Source organism: Pseudorca crassidens, chromosome 17 (assembly GCF_039906515.1).
Source record: "Pseudorca crassidens isolate mPseCra1 chromosome 17, mPseCra1.hap1, whole genome shotgun sequence".
Classification (NCBI taxonomy): Eukaryota; Metazoa; Chordata; class Mammalia; order Artiodactyla; family Delphinidae; genus Pseudorca; species Pseudorca crassidens.
In genome coordinates, this window is record NC_090312.1 from 42,783,532 (window position 1) to 42,799,240 (window position 15,709).

The window sequence follows — 15,709 nt, forward strand, 5'->3', positions numbered from 1 at the left end:
GGTTATATCTATCAATATTTATTGTATTTGAAATTAAAACTGAGAAATTAAAAAATATTTATTTAGTGATTGATTTAAAGTAATAAGCATATTTTAATAAAAACAACTATTTTCAAAGACAAAAGGAATGTTAAGAAGAATGGCATTGTTTTAATCTTTGCACCTCTCTTTAATGTCTGGATTAATTGAGAACAGTTGGATTCTCATTTCTGTTTCTGCATTCATTTTGTTGCCATATGCTGTTTTGGCTGAAACATTTAAAGAAAAACTCTCCCTACACAGTGTTAATAGTGTAATAACGCTTCAGATAATTGTGGATATTCTTTGATACTAGACCAAAACTCAACAAGTGGTGGTTTCTTAAATGTTATTTTCAATGTAGAATCCGAAACCATATTAATGCCTTTTTTGGGATACTCCTTTATGCTAAAATCCATCAAATTATGTTTTTTTTTTTTGCGGTGCGCGGGCCTCTCACTGTTGTGGCCTCTCCCGTTGCCGAGCACAGGCTCCGGACGCGCAGGCTCAGCAGCCATGGCTCACGGGCCCAGCCGCTCCGCGGCATGTGGGATCTTCCCGGACAGGGGCATGAACCCGCGTACCCCACATCGGCAGGCGGACTCTCAACCACTGCGCCACCGGGGAAGCCCTTATGTTGTGATTTCAATGGGTCTTTCACACATGTATGACCCTAAAAACAGTCTCAAAGACCTCTAGAAGTCCCTGGATCATACTTTAAGAAACCTCATCCTAGAGGAAAGGGGCAGAATAAAGAATTATTTCACCACTGATATGAATTATGGCACCTTCCTCCATTCTATTTCTGCCTCTTAGAAGGCAAATGTGTCTGTGTTTGGTTTGGGTTTCAATTAATATCTTTTTTTTCTGGGTACATTTTGTTAAACAGGAAAGCCCTTTATGTATGTCAATGCTACAGACTTGGATGATCCAGCCACACCCAACGGCCAGCTTATTTATAAAATTATCATGCAGCTTCCCAAGGTCAACAATGTCATGTACTTTCAGATCAACAACAAAACGGGGGCAATTTCACTTACTCTAGCAGGTAAGTTAAGTGATGTCCTCATATGACTCTCTGAGGCAGTTAAAAGGACCTAGATCTGTATCACCTTCAGAGACATTTGCTTTTCTTTTCTCTCCTACTTCCCATAGGATCCCAGGACCTGGATCCTTTGAAGAATCCTTCCTACAAGCTAGTGGTCTCAGTGGAGGACATGGGAGGCCAGAATGAGCATTCCTTTAGTGACACCACATCTGTGGATATTATGGTGAAGGAGAATATTTGGAAAACACCAGAACCAGTGGAGATTGAAGAAAATTCAACTAATCCTTACCCCATTAAAATCACTCAGGTAGTGCCCAAGGAATGCCTAGAGCCTACCCAGTCAATCAGCACTCACATTGTAGGGGCCCGCCCTCATGGTCTTCACTGACATTTCTGCATAGCGTCATTATGAAGCAAACTAAATAGACAAGGTCTCTGGCCCCAAGTCTCTGGAGTTTGCCATCATGGGTAAACTCTGGACTTTACAACTTGGATTCAGATATTATATATATGAGTTTTAAAAGAGAACTTCACTCACCTTCACCTTCCAAGTAGATAATACTGTTGTTCCCTGTCAAGAGTGTAGGATATGGCTGCCCTAGAGTGGGCTGTATGTGGTACATGTACATGATTCAAATTTGGGGCTGCAAATTATTTTTGAAAGGCTGTTTCTTATTCCTTTGGGAAAAATCTCTATGCGAAAGACTCAACCCATCACAGGCCGAGGAACAGAGATAAGACTGGTCAAGTGTGAAAGCTGAGTAGATGACCTTTACCTTTGGAGCCCACCCCTGCCAACTCCATCTCCTGTGGGTACCTCTCCCCTCCATTCAAACCCTCCCCCGGTCCCACCTCTATGGCTGGTGTTCATCCTGAGCCCCCTCCTCTTTCTTTAGCTCCTGGAAATCCACTCTGGGGTTCACCCAGATCTGATCTTTTCTGGAAGATCAGGAAGTTTCTTGATGCAAAAACTGTGAGTTAGTGGGAGAGCACTGGATTTGGAAGCAGATAAACTGTTATGAGCCCCAACTTCTCACCAATAAAATGGGGATAATAACAGATCTTTGGGTTGTTGTGGAAATTAATTAGTATCTGTGGAAGTGAATAAAAGGTATTAACGTTATGAAGGAGTTGTAGTCTGTAGTAGCCCTAATTTTTTTTAGATGACACTGTTGTTGTTAAGGGGTCCTGGAATGGCCTATCCCACCATATCTATTGTCTAACTTAAAAGGATTTTTATTTATTAAACATTGAATTAATGAATTTCACCTCCAGAGGAAAAAACAAAAAGAATGAATGCAAGAAATATTCTGCTTTACCAGCTAAGAAACTATGTCAGGACTCTTTACCGTGAGAATTTCAGATTGGGTTTCTTTACTAAAGTCTTCCCATTTATTGTTTAGGTTACCTTCATAAGGATTTGTAAATGCTAAAAAGAACACATACACTTGTTTTCACTTAGGGCTGTCAAAGAAAAGAAAATCTAAAGAGCCACACCCAATACCTAGGCCTGGGGAAGGTACTTTGTGTGGCTTGAAACTGAATAAGAGTGGAGGGGGACAGCTCAAGAGAGAACTTAGGCTGAATTTTTAGGACATCAAAGGAGCTCGCTTACAACTAAGAACATGGTTTTTGTCTTGGACAGAGGGTTTGCTTAAATAACTAGAAAGGGATACCCTTCCCAAGCTGGTTTGAGAGAATAGTTGAGTGTGGAAATTTCAAATGGCTGTAAGTCTAGAGGCAAGTCACTTAAATTTTTGTGCCCTAGTTTCCCCATTTATAAGGTGGGGATAACAATAGTCTCTACCTCATGGGGCTATTTGAGGATTAAATGAGATAACATATAAAAGTGTTTAGAATTAGGTCTGGAATGGGGTAAAACCCTCAGTACGTGTTGTTATTAGTACTAGACTATCAGATAGGCCAGGCCCTGTCTGTAGCAAGTAGACAGGTCTTAGTATTGAGTTTACTGATTTTTTTTTCAAACACCTTTATTGGAGTATAATTGCTTTACAATGTCGTGTTAGTTTCTGCTGTATAACAAAGTGAATCAGCTATATTCACTTATATCCCCATATCCCCTCCCTCTTACACCTCCCTCCCACCCTCCCTATCCCACCCTTCTACAGTGGTCACAGAGCACCGAGCTGATCTCCCTGTGCTATGCGGCTGCTTCCAACTAGCTATCTATTTTACATTTGGTAGTATATATATGTCCATGCCACTCTCTCACTTCGTCCCAGCTTACCCTTCCCCGTCTCCGTGTCCTCAAGTCCATTCTCTATGTCTGTGTCTTTATTCCTGTCCTGCCCCTAGGTTCATCAGAACCATTTTTTTTCTTAGATTCCATATACGTGTGTTAGCGTATGGGATTTGTTTTTCTCTTTCTGACTTACATCATTCTGTATGACAGTCTCTAGGTCTATCCACCTCACTACAAATAACTCAATTTCGTTTCTTTTTATGGCTGAGTAATATTCCATTGTATATATGTGCCACATCTTCTTTATCCATTCATCTATCAATGGACACTTTGGTTGCTTCCATGTCCTGGCTATTGTAAATAGTGCTTCAATGAATATTGTGGTACATGTCTCTTTTTGAATTATGGTTTTCTCAGGGTATATGCCCAGTAGTGGGATTGCTGGGTCATATGGTAGTTCTATTTTTAGTTTTTTAAGGAACCTCCATACTGTTCTCCATAGTGGCTGTATCAATTTACATTACCACCAACAATGCAGGAGGGTTCCCTTTTCACCACACCCTTTCTAGCATTTATTGTTTCTAGATATTTTGATGATGGCCATTCCGACCGGTATGATGTGATACCTCATTGTGGTTTTGATTTGCATTTCTCTAATTATTAATGATGTTAAGCATTCTTTCACGTGTTTGTTGGCAGTCTGTATGTCTTCTTTGGAGAAATGTCTATTTAGGTCTTCTGCCCATTTTCAGATTGGGTTGTTTATTGTTTTGATATTGAGCTGCATGAGCTGCTTGTATATTTTGGAGATTAATCCTTTGTCAGTTGCTTGGTTTGCAGTATTTTCTCCCATTCTGAGGGTTGTCTTTTCGTCTTGTTTGTGGTTTCCTTTCCCATTTGTTTATTTTTGTTTTTATTTCCATTTCTCTAGGAGGTGGGTCAAAAAGGATCTTGCTGTGATTTATGTCATAGAGTATTCTGCCTATGTTTTCCTCTAAGAGTTTTATAGTGTCTGGCCTTACATTTAGGTCTTTAATCCACTTTGAGTTTATTTTTGTGTATGGTGTTAGGAAGTGTTCTAATTTAATTCTTTTACGTGTAGTAGTCCAGTTTTCCCAGCACCACTTTATTGATTTTTTTTGCCAAGTTGTTTACAAAACAACTCTAGGAGTTGGCAAATATTCTTTGTTTTAAAAAAGTAATTAATGAGTTAATTTATTTCTTTTTGGCTGCGTTGGGTCTTCGTTGCTGCACGCGGGCTTTTCTCTAGTTGCGGTGAGTGGGGGCTGCTCTTCGTTGCGGTGCACGGGCTTCACATTGAGGTGGCTTCTTTTTTTGTGGAGCATGGGCTCTAGGTGCGTGGGCTTCAGTAGTTGTGGCTTGTGGGCTGTAGAGCGCAGGCTCAGTAGTTGTGGTGCGTGGGCTTCGTTGCTCCACAGCGTGTGGGATCTTCCCTCATCAGGGATCTAACCCGTGTCACCTGCATTGGCAGGCGGATTCTTAACCACTGCGCACCCAGAGAAGTCTGTTGGCAAATATTCTTATCCCTGAAGTCTTTAAGACTAAAGACTTAAGGGAGGAATGTTCTTTATTTATGTGTCATTTGTCTTTCTTAAATAATAGCATGGTGAAGAACTGAAAGTGTCTCATCATCTTCACTGGTGAGTTCTGGGAGCTTGTTGTCCATCATGGCTTAGTGCTCAGATAATGCCGCTACTAAATACATTTTGTTTCTTAAATTGGTGTTTCGTGACATGAAATCTTCACACGCAGACTTCCAAAAGAACAACCCACAAACTCTTTAGAGGGTTCACAAAGAATTGCTTTAGAGAAGAAAAATACCCCTATATGCTTATTTGGAGCAATATAACTTAGTACAAAGGAGAAAAAAAGCGGAGGGATTATTTTAAGCTGAAAACGAAAAATGTAATTTAGTAGTTATAAGAAACCACAGACATCTAAACAGGGTTGTCAGAAATTTCAAATCGAGAACGAGAAAATTGTTTATTTCCTTTCCAGTTCTCTCTGTCCGGATGTATCTTTCCTGACAATTCACTTTGGGCCCTGTAGGTGCGGTGGAACGAACCAGGTGCACTATATTCATTAGTGGAAGAGGAGAAGCCATCAAAATTCCCATTTTTAATTGACCAGGAAGGAGATATCTATGTGACTCAGCCCTTGGACCGAGAAGAAAAGGATGCGGTGAGTAAAATTAGTAGGAGTTTCACAGGTGATGAGATCCTGGGCCCATGGATATCTGAGAGCAGAAACAATTTTACTTAACACCCAGCCCCCCACCAATATCCCCCAAACTGTGTTCTGAACTCAGTGCATTATTGCTCTCAGAGACATGATAATACCCTCACAGATTCAGCCCATTTTATATTTTCTCATTTCCCAATTCTAAGCGAATTGATGATAAGGGGATAAATGAAATAGCATTGAAATCGTTGTTTTCTCTGCCTTTTAAAGGGGATGATGAAGGATTCATGTCTTAACTCTGATCTTGTTGTAGTATGTTTTTTATGCGGTTGCAAGGGATGAGCATAGAAAACCACTCGCATTGCCACTGAAAATTCAAGTGAAAGTTAAAGACATTAATGATAATCCACCTACATGTCCATCTACAGTGACTGTACTTGAGGTCCAGGAGAATGAACAAATAGGTAAGAAGCCGTGTATCTGTCCTCCCTATGTTAACTCTGTAATCCCTTTCTCCTCTTTGTCAAGTAAAAGGTGGGCAGGTAAACCTGATTGGGGATCAGTGGTCCATGCCCAGCACAGCATAGAGGTAGACTAGACTTGGGGACTCACATAGGTACAGTATTTAATTTCAAGCAATATCTGGGAAGAGTTTTTCAAAATTGGACATTTTATAACTACTACTCATACTCCTAGCACCATTACTGCCACTACTATTACTACTACTACTACCACCCTTACCACTACCACTAGCACTGTAACCATTTACACCAGTATCCTGTATACATGTATAAGGTTATCTCTTTGCAAGGTTTTTTTTTAGATTTTATTTATTTATTTATTGGCTGCGTTGGGTCTTCCATTGCTGTGCGCCAGCTTTCTCTAGTTACAGCGAGCGGGGGCTGGTCTTCATTGTGGTGCGAGGGCTTTTCATTGCAGTGGCTTTTCTTGTTGTGGAGCACAGGCTCTAGGCACACAGGCTTCAGTAGTTGTGGCACACGGGCTTTAGTAGTTGTGACTCATGGGCTCAAGAGCACAGGCTCAGTAGTTGTGGCACACGGGCTTAGTTGCTCGGCGGCATGTAGGATCTTCCCGGACCAGGGATCGAACCTGTGTCCCCTGCATTGGCAGGCAGATTCTTTTTTTTTTTTTTATAATTCATCTATTTTATTTATTTTTGGCTGCAATGGGTCTCCGTTGGTGCACGCGGGCCCTCTCCAGTTGTGGAGAGCATGGACCACGTGGAGAGCATGGACCACGTGCGGTGCACGTGCCTATTGTGGTGGCTTCTCTTGTTGCGGAGCACAGGCTCCAGGCTCACGGGTTTCAGTAGTTGTGGCACGCGGGCTCAGCAGTCGTGGCACACAGGCTCGGTAGCTCTGCGGCACATGGGATCCTCCCGGACCAGGGCCCGAACCTGCGTCTCCCGCATTGGCGGGCGGATTCTTAACCACTGCGCCACCAGGGAAGCCCCTGCAAGGGTTTCTCCATAGATTCTTATTTGCCTTCAACAAACTCAGTGACAGGTAAAATCCCGTCAAACTTGCTAAATAATTTAAACAAACATTCACACCCAATGTCAGATATCCTGCAATTGACCCTTGATTGTCCCTCTCTAGGAAGCTGATAATAGCTCATGAGGCTGGAAGATGAAGTTCAAATCCTATCTGTTTTTGACCTTTTGTTCTTGACCTGTTTTGTTTCCTTGTACTGTGCCAGGATAGCTTTAGTTTTGTACAGGGACGACTACTATTACAGCACTGTGATTTCTGGGAGTTTTATGACTTTGCTGGATTTGGGACACCTATTGTCTATTACCCCTTGGTGTTGAGCCCATTGGCTGAGCGGGCTGGCATTGCTTGAAGTGTTTTTGTCTGTTTCGTGTACGTTTCAGGGCTTACAGGGTTAGCAGGCTTTCATGACTACCATTCCCAGGGCTTGGCTGCCCTTGTAGGCAGATCCTCACCTGCCTCATGGGCACTCTCATCATTTTTTTTTGATCTCTTTACTCTTCTTGCCACACACTTTTCACACAGTGGGTGCTGTCTTGGTGGACACTGCTCACATGGCCTGCTTGCTCAATGCTCACTTTTTTTCCTTCTTGCTGTCAAGAGTCATATGTAGGCTATCTATTGTCACTGTGTTCTGCTTAGGTCTTCTGTTTTTCATTTATTCCAGTTATTCTTACAACGGGAAGTATTAAATGACACTTTGAAGGATTTCAGTTAATTTTAAGGAAGAATCTTCTAAAGTGGCAGTGGAGTAACAATGAAATGTGTGACAATAGCCAAGAAACACCTATGGCATCACCCTTTTTGAAAATATGGGATGGTCTGTGATGCTGAATGAAGGCAGAAGATCTTTGAAGACCTTTGTAGATGATACCTCAAGTCTCTTTGCATAGGGCCTAACATTTAGTGTATCAGTCATCCATGTTGCATAACAAATTGTCCCAAAATTTAGCAGCTTAAAACAGCAAACATTTATTATCTCACAGTTTCTGGAAGTCAGGAATCTGGATATGGGGTGCATGCCTTTGATTCAGAATCTGGATGTGAGGTGAGTGCCTTTGATTCAGAGAGAGAGAGAAAGAGAAAGGGAGAGAGCTCAAAAAATGGCAAGTAAGATGGAAGTCAGGGGCTTCCCTGGTGGCGCAGTGGTTGAGAGTCCGCCTGCCAATGCAGGGGACACAGGTTTGTGCCCCGGTCCGGGAGGATCCCACATGCCACGGAGCAGCTGGGCCCGTGAGCCATGGCCGCTGAGCCTGCACATCCGGAGCCTGTGCTCCACAACGGGAGAGGACACAGTGAGAGGCCCACATACCTCAAAAAAAAAAAAGATGGAAGTCAGTCTTCTTATAACTAATCTTGGAAGTAACATCCCATAACTTTTGCTATATTCATTAGAAATGAGTCACTAGGCCCAGTTCGCGCTCAAAAGGAGGAGGTTACACCAAGGCATCAATATCAGGGTTGGGGGGATTGCTGCGAGCCACCGTAGAGGCTGCCTGCCTTATTTGGGAGGAGGACAGTACTAGTTTTCTGAAGCTGCTGAGGATGTCATTGTTGGTAAAACAAATTGTTCAGGGATGCTGCATGCTCTTTGCATCTCCAAAAGTGAGAATTTATTTTGTAACAATATTTCACAAAGTCTTGAATTGTGGACTTAATGGACCAGGAATTCTTATAAATCAACACAGATTGAGTCTATTCTCTATATGTAGCCCAAAGGGGTACAAAAAATGTCCCTGCCTTTTGGGGGCTTACTGTCTAGCTCAATAAAATACTCAATTATTCCTTAGTATATTTATATTCTCCTGTTTGGTGTCTTATATTGGCCAGAATCTTGTGGGACTCATGTCCCCAAGTCTCAGCAATAACAACATTAATTCTGAAATCCCACCTGCTACCAAGACCTTTGTGTTCATACAGGAACTTCATCCTCTTATAAAAGCCCCACCTCCCTAAAGTATTTCCGAGTGCCCCAAGAGTTGCTGTATGTACCTCTGAATCAGTTTGGGCTGCCACTTGTTCCTGGCCTTTGTCACTCAGGGACACTTCTTTGACTCCTGGCTCATTCATAAGTTCTCTGCTCCCACTGAGTGGTGTCTCCTACTGGAATTTCCCTGTCACTGACGTCAACAGTCTTCACGGTGCCTCTGACAGCCGGAGGTTTCCTCCGTGGTGAGAGAAGGACAGTGTCCTCTGTGTTATGCTCACTTGCTGGGGGGAAAGGTCCAGAGCAGGGCTGCTCAGACACCAAACAATCACAGAAGTTAGCGAGACACTCTTTCATTCCAACACACAGATGCTTTTCTTACAAGGGCAGATGCATGTTCCAAAGGTGACTCGGTTGTGTGTGAAAGCAGAAATGGCAGCAGCTGCAACACCAGATACGTGTTCTCTTCTGCTACCCATGTTGCCCCGCCTCCCCAGCCCGTGAGACACGTCTGCACGTGCCAGCTCCATTATAGACATAACATAGGTACTTCCATTCCTCCCCTCACAAACGCTCCAAATCTCCCTGTAAATCAGTAGATGCAAAGTAACATGGGGAAGGGGATGAAACCGACCTCCGCCAGTGGGGAATACATATTCAAGTTTTAGCCCTCACATGGGATTCTGGCTGTGTGTAGAGAAACCCACAATTCCCATTTCACAGAGCAAGATGACCCAGCACCTATCAGAACTCAGCCAGACCTGGGTGGAGCACTGAGTCAGAGCCGGACTTCTGGAACTCCCTGGACTGAGACGTCAACAGAAATAAAACTTAGGACCATAAACTGCAGCAAGGCAGAGACGGTCCCTGCTCTCCGTCCCGTGCCCGTCTTTATCTTTGGGGTGGAGTCAGTCTCTGCTATTTTTCCAGGAAGTTACTTAGAAGTAACCACGGTTGGCTTGTCCTTGTTTAGTTTTACCATTTGCCTTGTGTATTAGTGTCTGAGGGTGGCCGTAACAAATTACCACAGACTTGGTGACTTAAAACAACAGAAATTTATTTGCTAAGAGTTCTGGAGACTAGAAGTCTGAAATCAAGGTGCCAGCTAGGGGAGAATTCTTCCTTGCCTCTTCTGGCTCCTTGTGGTTCCTTGGCTGCTTGTGGCAGCATCGCTGCGGTCTCTGCACTCTCTTCACATTGCCTCCTCCTCCGTGGGCATCTCTGTGTCTTCTCTTCCTCTTACAAGAACGCCCATCACTGGATTTAAGGCCCACTCCAAATCCAGGATGAGGGACTTCCCTGGTGGTGTAGTGGTTAAGAATCTGCCTGCCAAGGCAGGGGACACATGTTCGATCCCTGGTCTGGGGAGATCCCACATGTCGCAGAGCAATTAAGCCATGTGCCACAACTACTGAGCTTGTGCTCTAGAGCCCGTGAACCGCAACTACTGAGCCTATGTACCATAACTATTGAAGCCCGTGTGCCTAGAACCTGTGCTCTGCAACAAGAGAAGCCACCGCAATGAGAAGCCCACACACTGCAACGAAGAGTAGCCCCCTCTTGCCACAACTAGAGAAAGCCCGTGCACAGCAAGAAGACCTAACATAGCCAAAAGTAAATTAAAAAGAAAAAAGCAAATCCAGGATGATTTCATCTCAAGATCCTGAACTGTGTCCTCCCAAAATTCATATGGTGAAGTCGTAACCTCCAGCAACTTAAAGGGTGACTATTATTTAGAGATAGGGTCTTTAAAGAGGTAATTAAGTTAAAATGATGTCATTAGTGTGGGTCTTAAGCCAATATGACTGGTGTCCTTCTAAGAAGAAAAAATCTGGATAGATACAAGTACGGGGGAAGACCATGTGAAAACACATGCACCAGACAGCTATCTACAAGCCAAGGAGAAAGGTCTCAGAAGAAATCAACCCTGCTGACACCTTGATCTCAGACCTCTAGTGTCCAGAAACTGTGAGAAAATAAGTCTCTGTTGTTAAAGCCATCCAGTTTTTGGTACTTAGTTATGGTGCCCCTAGCAGACAAAGACACTTCTCCACACACTGTACTACTGAAAGGGTTAGAAGAACCAACATCGATCTAAGAACTTTAGTCTGCTACTCAAAGTTACTTCCAGTGCTTTCTAGGAACCTGATTCTTTGGTGAAATCATTTTTTAACAGAGTAAAAAGAGCCTATAACGGATGGGTTTCCTTCTTTTCTTCTCTACAGGGAACAGTATTGGAACACTTATTGCTCATGACATGGATGAAGAAAACACTATCAACAGTGTTTTAGGATACAGAATTGTGGATCAAACCCCCAAAGTTCCTAGAGATGGACTCTTCCTGGTCCAAGCCTACTCAGGAATGTTCCAGTTAGCCTTGCAGTCCTTGCGGAAGCGAGACACTCCGCAGTACAACTTGACAGTAGAGGTGTCTGACAAAGGTTAGTATCACCTTCCCTGTGTCAAGAGTGATAACACTTGTTTTCTTTCTAGTTGTGATTTGCTAGGCTGCTCTGATGCCTAGGTGTATTACAGAAGGATGCTGTTTAAGGGTTCTTGCTTCCTATGTAAAACACAGCACAGAGGCAGCAGGTCCAACATGGTAATGGCCAGAGTGGCAGCTTAGGCAACATTATTACGTTGGTTCCCTGAGAAGAAGATGCCCAAGAGGGGATTAAATATATAAGGATTTTATTAGGGGAATTGCCTATGAGAAAAAACGGGGAGGGATACAGAGAAGGCTGGGAGAGCCATCAGACCTCAATACAAGCCGGACGCTGAGTGAAGGAGAGAAGGAAGGACAGTGGTGGGAGCACCATAGACCACTAAGCAGTCAAAGGGAAGCTCAGCAAGGTCATTAGGGGTCCAAAGTTGGCTGTGGAAGGAGCCTGTGATCTCCAAAACAGGCCTACCTTAACCTGCCGGCCTTGCTCTGTCACTGGCTTGGGCCAGCCAATGGGAAGCAAGGCCTTGGTGCAAATGTGGTGATGGGTTTCAGAGCAAGGTGGCATGTTGTCAATTAAGTTGTCAATTAACAACCCCTGGTGTTAGGGGTTGGCAAGGCACGTTGTCATGGCCACCATGGTCACAAACAATAACATTAGTTGTATTTCCCAAGTCTCCCTTTCAGACTCAAAGGATTCTACTGTATGACAGTGAAGGAAAAATGTATCATTTGGGAAGTTTTGTCTTCTTATATTAGCTTCTAGGTGGCCATTTGACGATATCTGGAGACATTCTTCCTTAACGCCTTATACAATTTCAAAACAAGTGGTTTTTAATCTTTGTTAAGTCATGAGACCCTTTGAAAATCTGATGGAAACTATGAATTCCTCAACAAATGTACACATTATCAACAAATTGCACAGACATACAAACTTACATGAACTCAGGGACAGGCTTATTTTAAGATCATTAATACTCCTAGGCTAAGAATCGTTCTTTAACTGGCACTGAATCTTAGATTACCAAATAGTTCAGTAATTGTTATGCTACGAGAGAGAGATTATACAGGTGTGCTGAAGTAAAGAGCACCATCTCATACTGTGCTTCACATTTTTTTTTTCATTCCACAGTTGCTTAGATACTGAAGAGAGCTGGGGTTTAGCAGGCCCCCGAAGCAGAATGTTTGAGACGTAGTGATTAGGCAAATATTGAGGGCCTAACATAATGTCTAGCATTATGTTAAGAGGTACAACAGAAGTGGGTATAATAAATCATCCCTGCCCATGATGAGCTGACAATCTCACACCATTAGCCAGCCATTCTTTCAACAGTTATTGAGCAGTTACCGTGATTGAGGCACCATTCAAGGTACTGGGGATACACAAATGAATAAGACCCCGTGTCTGTCCTCAAGGAGCATTTGTGGTAGAGGAGATGGACATGGGAAAAAATAAATTGTAAGAAATATGTACAAGGTAGCCCATAAAGGCAATGAGGGACTCATTGGAAAGGTAGAGAGCTGATAAAGCTTTCTGGAAGAGGTGTCATTGCTCTGAACTTTGATGGATGAATATGACAAGTTACAAAATAGTGTAAAGGCTTACAGAGGAGAAGAAAGCCCATGTGAAAATGCACGGGGACCTGAAGCAGTTTGAGGCTGCAAGAGCATCAGATTACAAATTGTCTATGTACCTGAGTACATCTATAGACTATATGGACCAGATTATACAGTATATTTATATATAACTATATATGTGTATTGATGGAGTTAAACATCCAGTTGCGTACTGTAGAAAATTAGACTGGTAGGCTGTAATTAACATAGTTTAACCTAAAATCAGGGAAGGTCTGTTAGCCAGGAGGTCCACTGCTGGCCCAAATAAGGTTTGTGCAGAGCAGGGAGCCAGTGAGTTCAGGCCCTGGGACCTCCTGAAATCTTCAGCCGTTCTTGCTGTCTACAAATGTTCTGGGGACTGGACCCAACTTGAGTTAACATCCACTTATTTGTAATACTGTTATTATTAGATTACATGCCTGGCTTTGTGTCCAGTGCGTTGAGCACAAGCTTTAGAGCTAGGCTGTGTGAATATATTTGTCAGGATCCCAGCAGGAAACAGACAGCCCCCTCAAAAGAAGTAACCAAAAAGTGTTTAGAGAGGGGATTATTTGTAAAGGCTGGGGGTAGGGGTTATGGGAAACCAACAGGGGGTGTGAAGCACAATGGCAGCCTTCCTTACCTGAAGGTGAGAAGGGATGAGGGAAGGTAACATCCCCTGAAGGAACAAAGCCTGTTCCTGTGACTATAGAAGAGGCTGCTGGCAGTGGGGAACTAGACCCTGACCCTGTTCCTCCTGCCCTTCCTTAGATCTCCTGCCAGTGCTACCACTGGTGGAACCCAACTTCTACCCAGAGGGCCAGGATGCCCACTGATGCAGTTCCTAAGGTCAGCCTCCAGGGCACAAAGCAGGGTGAAGGGCGGAGAGTGGACAGAGAGGGAAAAGGAACGCATGGATTTGAATTCTGGCTTGAACACTAGTTAGTTGTATGACCTTGGTCAGGTCACCAACTTCTCTGTCCTTTGGCTTCCTCATTTGTGAACTCAAATGATGTGTGTGAACTAATCATGTGTGTGAACTCATTTGAGTGTGAACTCAAACTCAAATGAGAATGATAATTGTACCTATGTCATGGAGTTAGAATGAAGATGAAATTAGTCATGGAAGCAAAGCATTTAATATGGTGCCTGGTACATAAAGAGTGCTAACAATGTCAGTTAGGATGAGAACCTTGGCTCTGTTGCAATCTACATTTTCTAGATAAACTGACTACTGCACAGAGATTTTGAGTGACATTCCCAAGCTCTCACACGTCTGATAAGTAGCAGAGAAAGAATTTGAACAGTGGGGTTCCAAAGCCCAGAGTCTTAGCCTTTGTATAATATACTACTTCATAGATAGAACAATGGAAACCCCAACAAAAAACCTATCATGTTGGTTCTCACTGTGGATATTTCCCTGGGGATCCCATCCCCACCTGTACTCCATGCTCATCTTGGACCTAGGTTGAACCTGCTGTCTCTGACTAGGTCTCTGAATTGTCAAACCCACCCCTCAAAGCCTATGCCATCTCCTAGAGTTCTATGAGCTACCTCTGCCTCTGTAGGCTGGGCAGCCAGGCCTTTTGAAGGGGCCTAATTGTACCTTTCCTCCCTCACTTGGGCCTTCCCTTTAGGGGGGGCAGAAGGGATACAGGACAGTAAGTGCTGGAAGTGTTCAGAGTAGGAAAGACAACCCTCTGGGATGCTCAAAGAAGTCTTTCTAGAAGGATAGTTTTGTACTGGGCTTTGAAGGAAGTTTCACTAGCCAGAAAAGAGAGGCTGCTTCACAGAAAAGAAGGCATCTTGCTCGGGGACAAGCCTTACTGAGGAGGGGGCAGGTAGAGGGAGTGGGAAGCCCAGGGGAGCCTCTCGTGGGGTTTTCTTCAGCCCTTGGTGACCTGCTCATGGGTGCAGGTGGGGAGCAGAGAATCCTCTCACCACACAAATCGCATGTCAATAGTAAAATTGTGGCTATGGCCGTCACTTTACTTGCCAACTGTTTTTCTTGCAGATTTCTGATTCTTATGCATGATTTTCAGTGAAAATTTCTGTGATGTGACTTTGATTTTCAGATTTCAAGACCCTCTGCTTTGTGCAGATCAACGTTATTGATATCAATGATCAGATCCCCATCTTCGAAAAATCAGATGTGAGTAGTTATCACCTTGCTTTTTCTTTACTTTGTTCATATTTACCTGACCCCTACTTCTGGAATAAAGACACAAACAGTAGTTCGGGAAAATGCCAGACTTAATATCTTAGTCGATGCACTGGTACCAAACTCAAACACCATCTTCAGTGGAACTCTTCAGGAAACAGTAACATTCACGATTATAGTATCTGGAAGCATCTGGTTTTTTAATTAAAAATTTTGCCAACAGCTCATTTATTTCAAGGACTGCTTGGAAGCTACAACCAGTGTGTAGCAGGACAATAAATAGATTACTGTTAGGTCTCAAACAAGCATGTGTAGTCAGAGTTTAAAATTTTGAATATTGCCAATTTAAACTCATTTTGTAATTATTGGATAAGAGAAAAGGGGAAGAAAAAACGAATCTCTGGTTTATGCCAAAAAATGTGCCCAAGACATCTGCAAGAATTAGAATTGGGAAAAAAGAGCAGGAGAAAAATGATCAGTTGAGTATATCAAGAAGAATTCAAGTTAACTTATTATTAATGTGGGGGTAGTTTGATCGATGCTGCCCTTAAAATGGACGCCTCTCTTTATTTATTCTGGAGAAGAGAGAAGCCCTTTTGG

General features: G+C 43.1%; 1 protein-coding gene across 3 annotated transcripts in view; it reads left to right on the forward strand.

Moving 5' to 3' along the window:
• Positions 1–15,709, forward strand: part of CDH17 (cadherin 17) — a 137,513-nt gene that overhangs the window by 81,093 nt on the left and 40,711 nt on the right. For all 3 annotated transcript variants that reach the window (XM_067711769.1, XM_067711771.1, XM_067711770.1), the window contains exons 6-11: positions 908–1,066; positions 1,174–1,373; positions 5,340–5,471; positions 5,785–5,935; positions 11,135–11,350; positions 15,024–15,100. In XM_067711769.1, the coding sequence (XP_067567870.1) occupies positions 908–1,066; positions 1,174–1,373; positions 5,340–5,471; positions 5,785–5,935; positions 11,135–11,350; positions 15,024–15,100 (935 nt within the window). The remainder of the gene's footprint in view (positions 1–907; positions 1,067–1,173; positions 1,374–5,339; positions 5,472–5,784; positions 5,936–11,134; positions 11,351–15,023; positions 15,101–15,709) is intronic.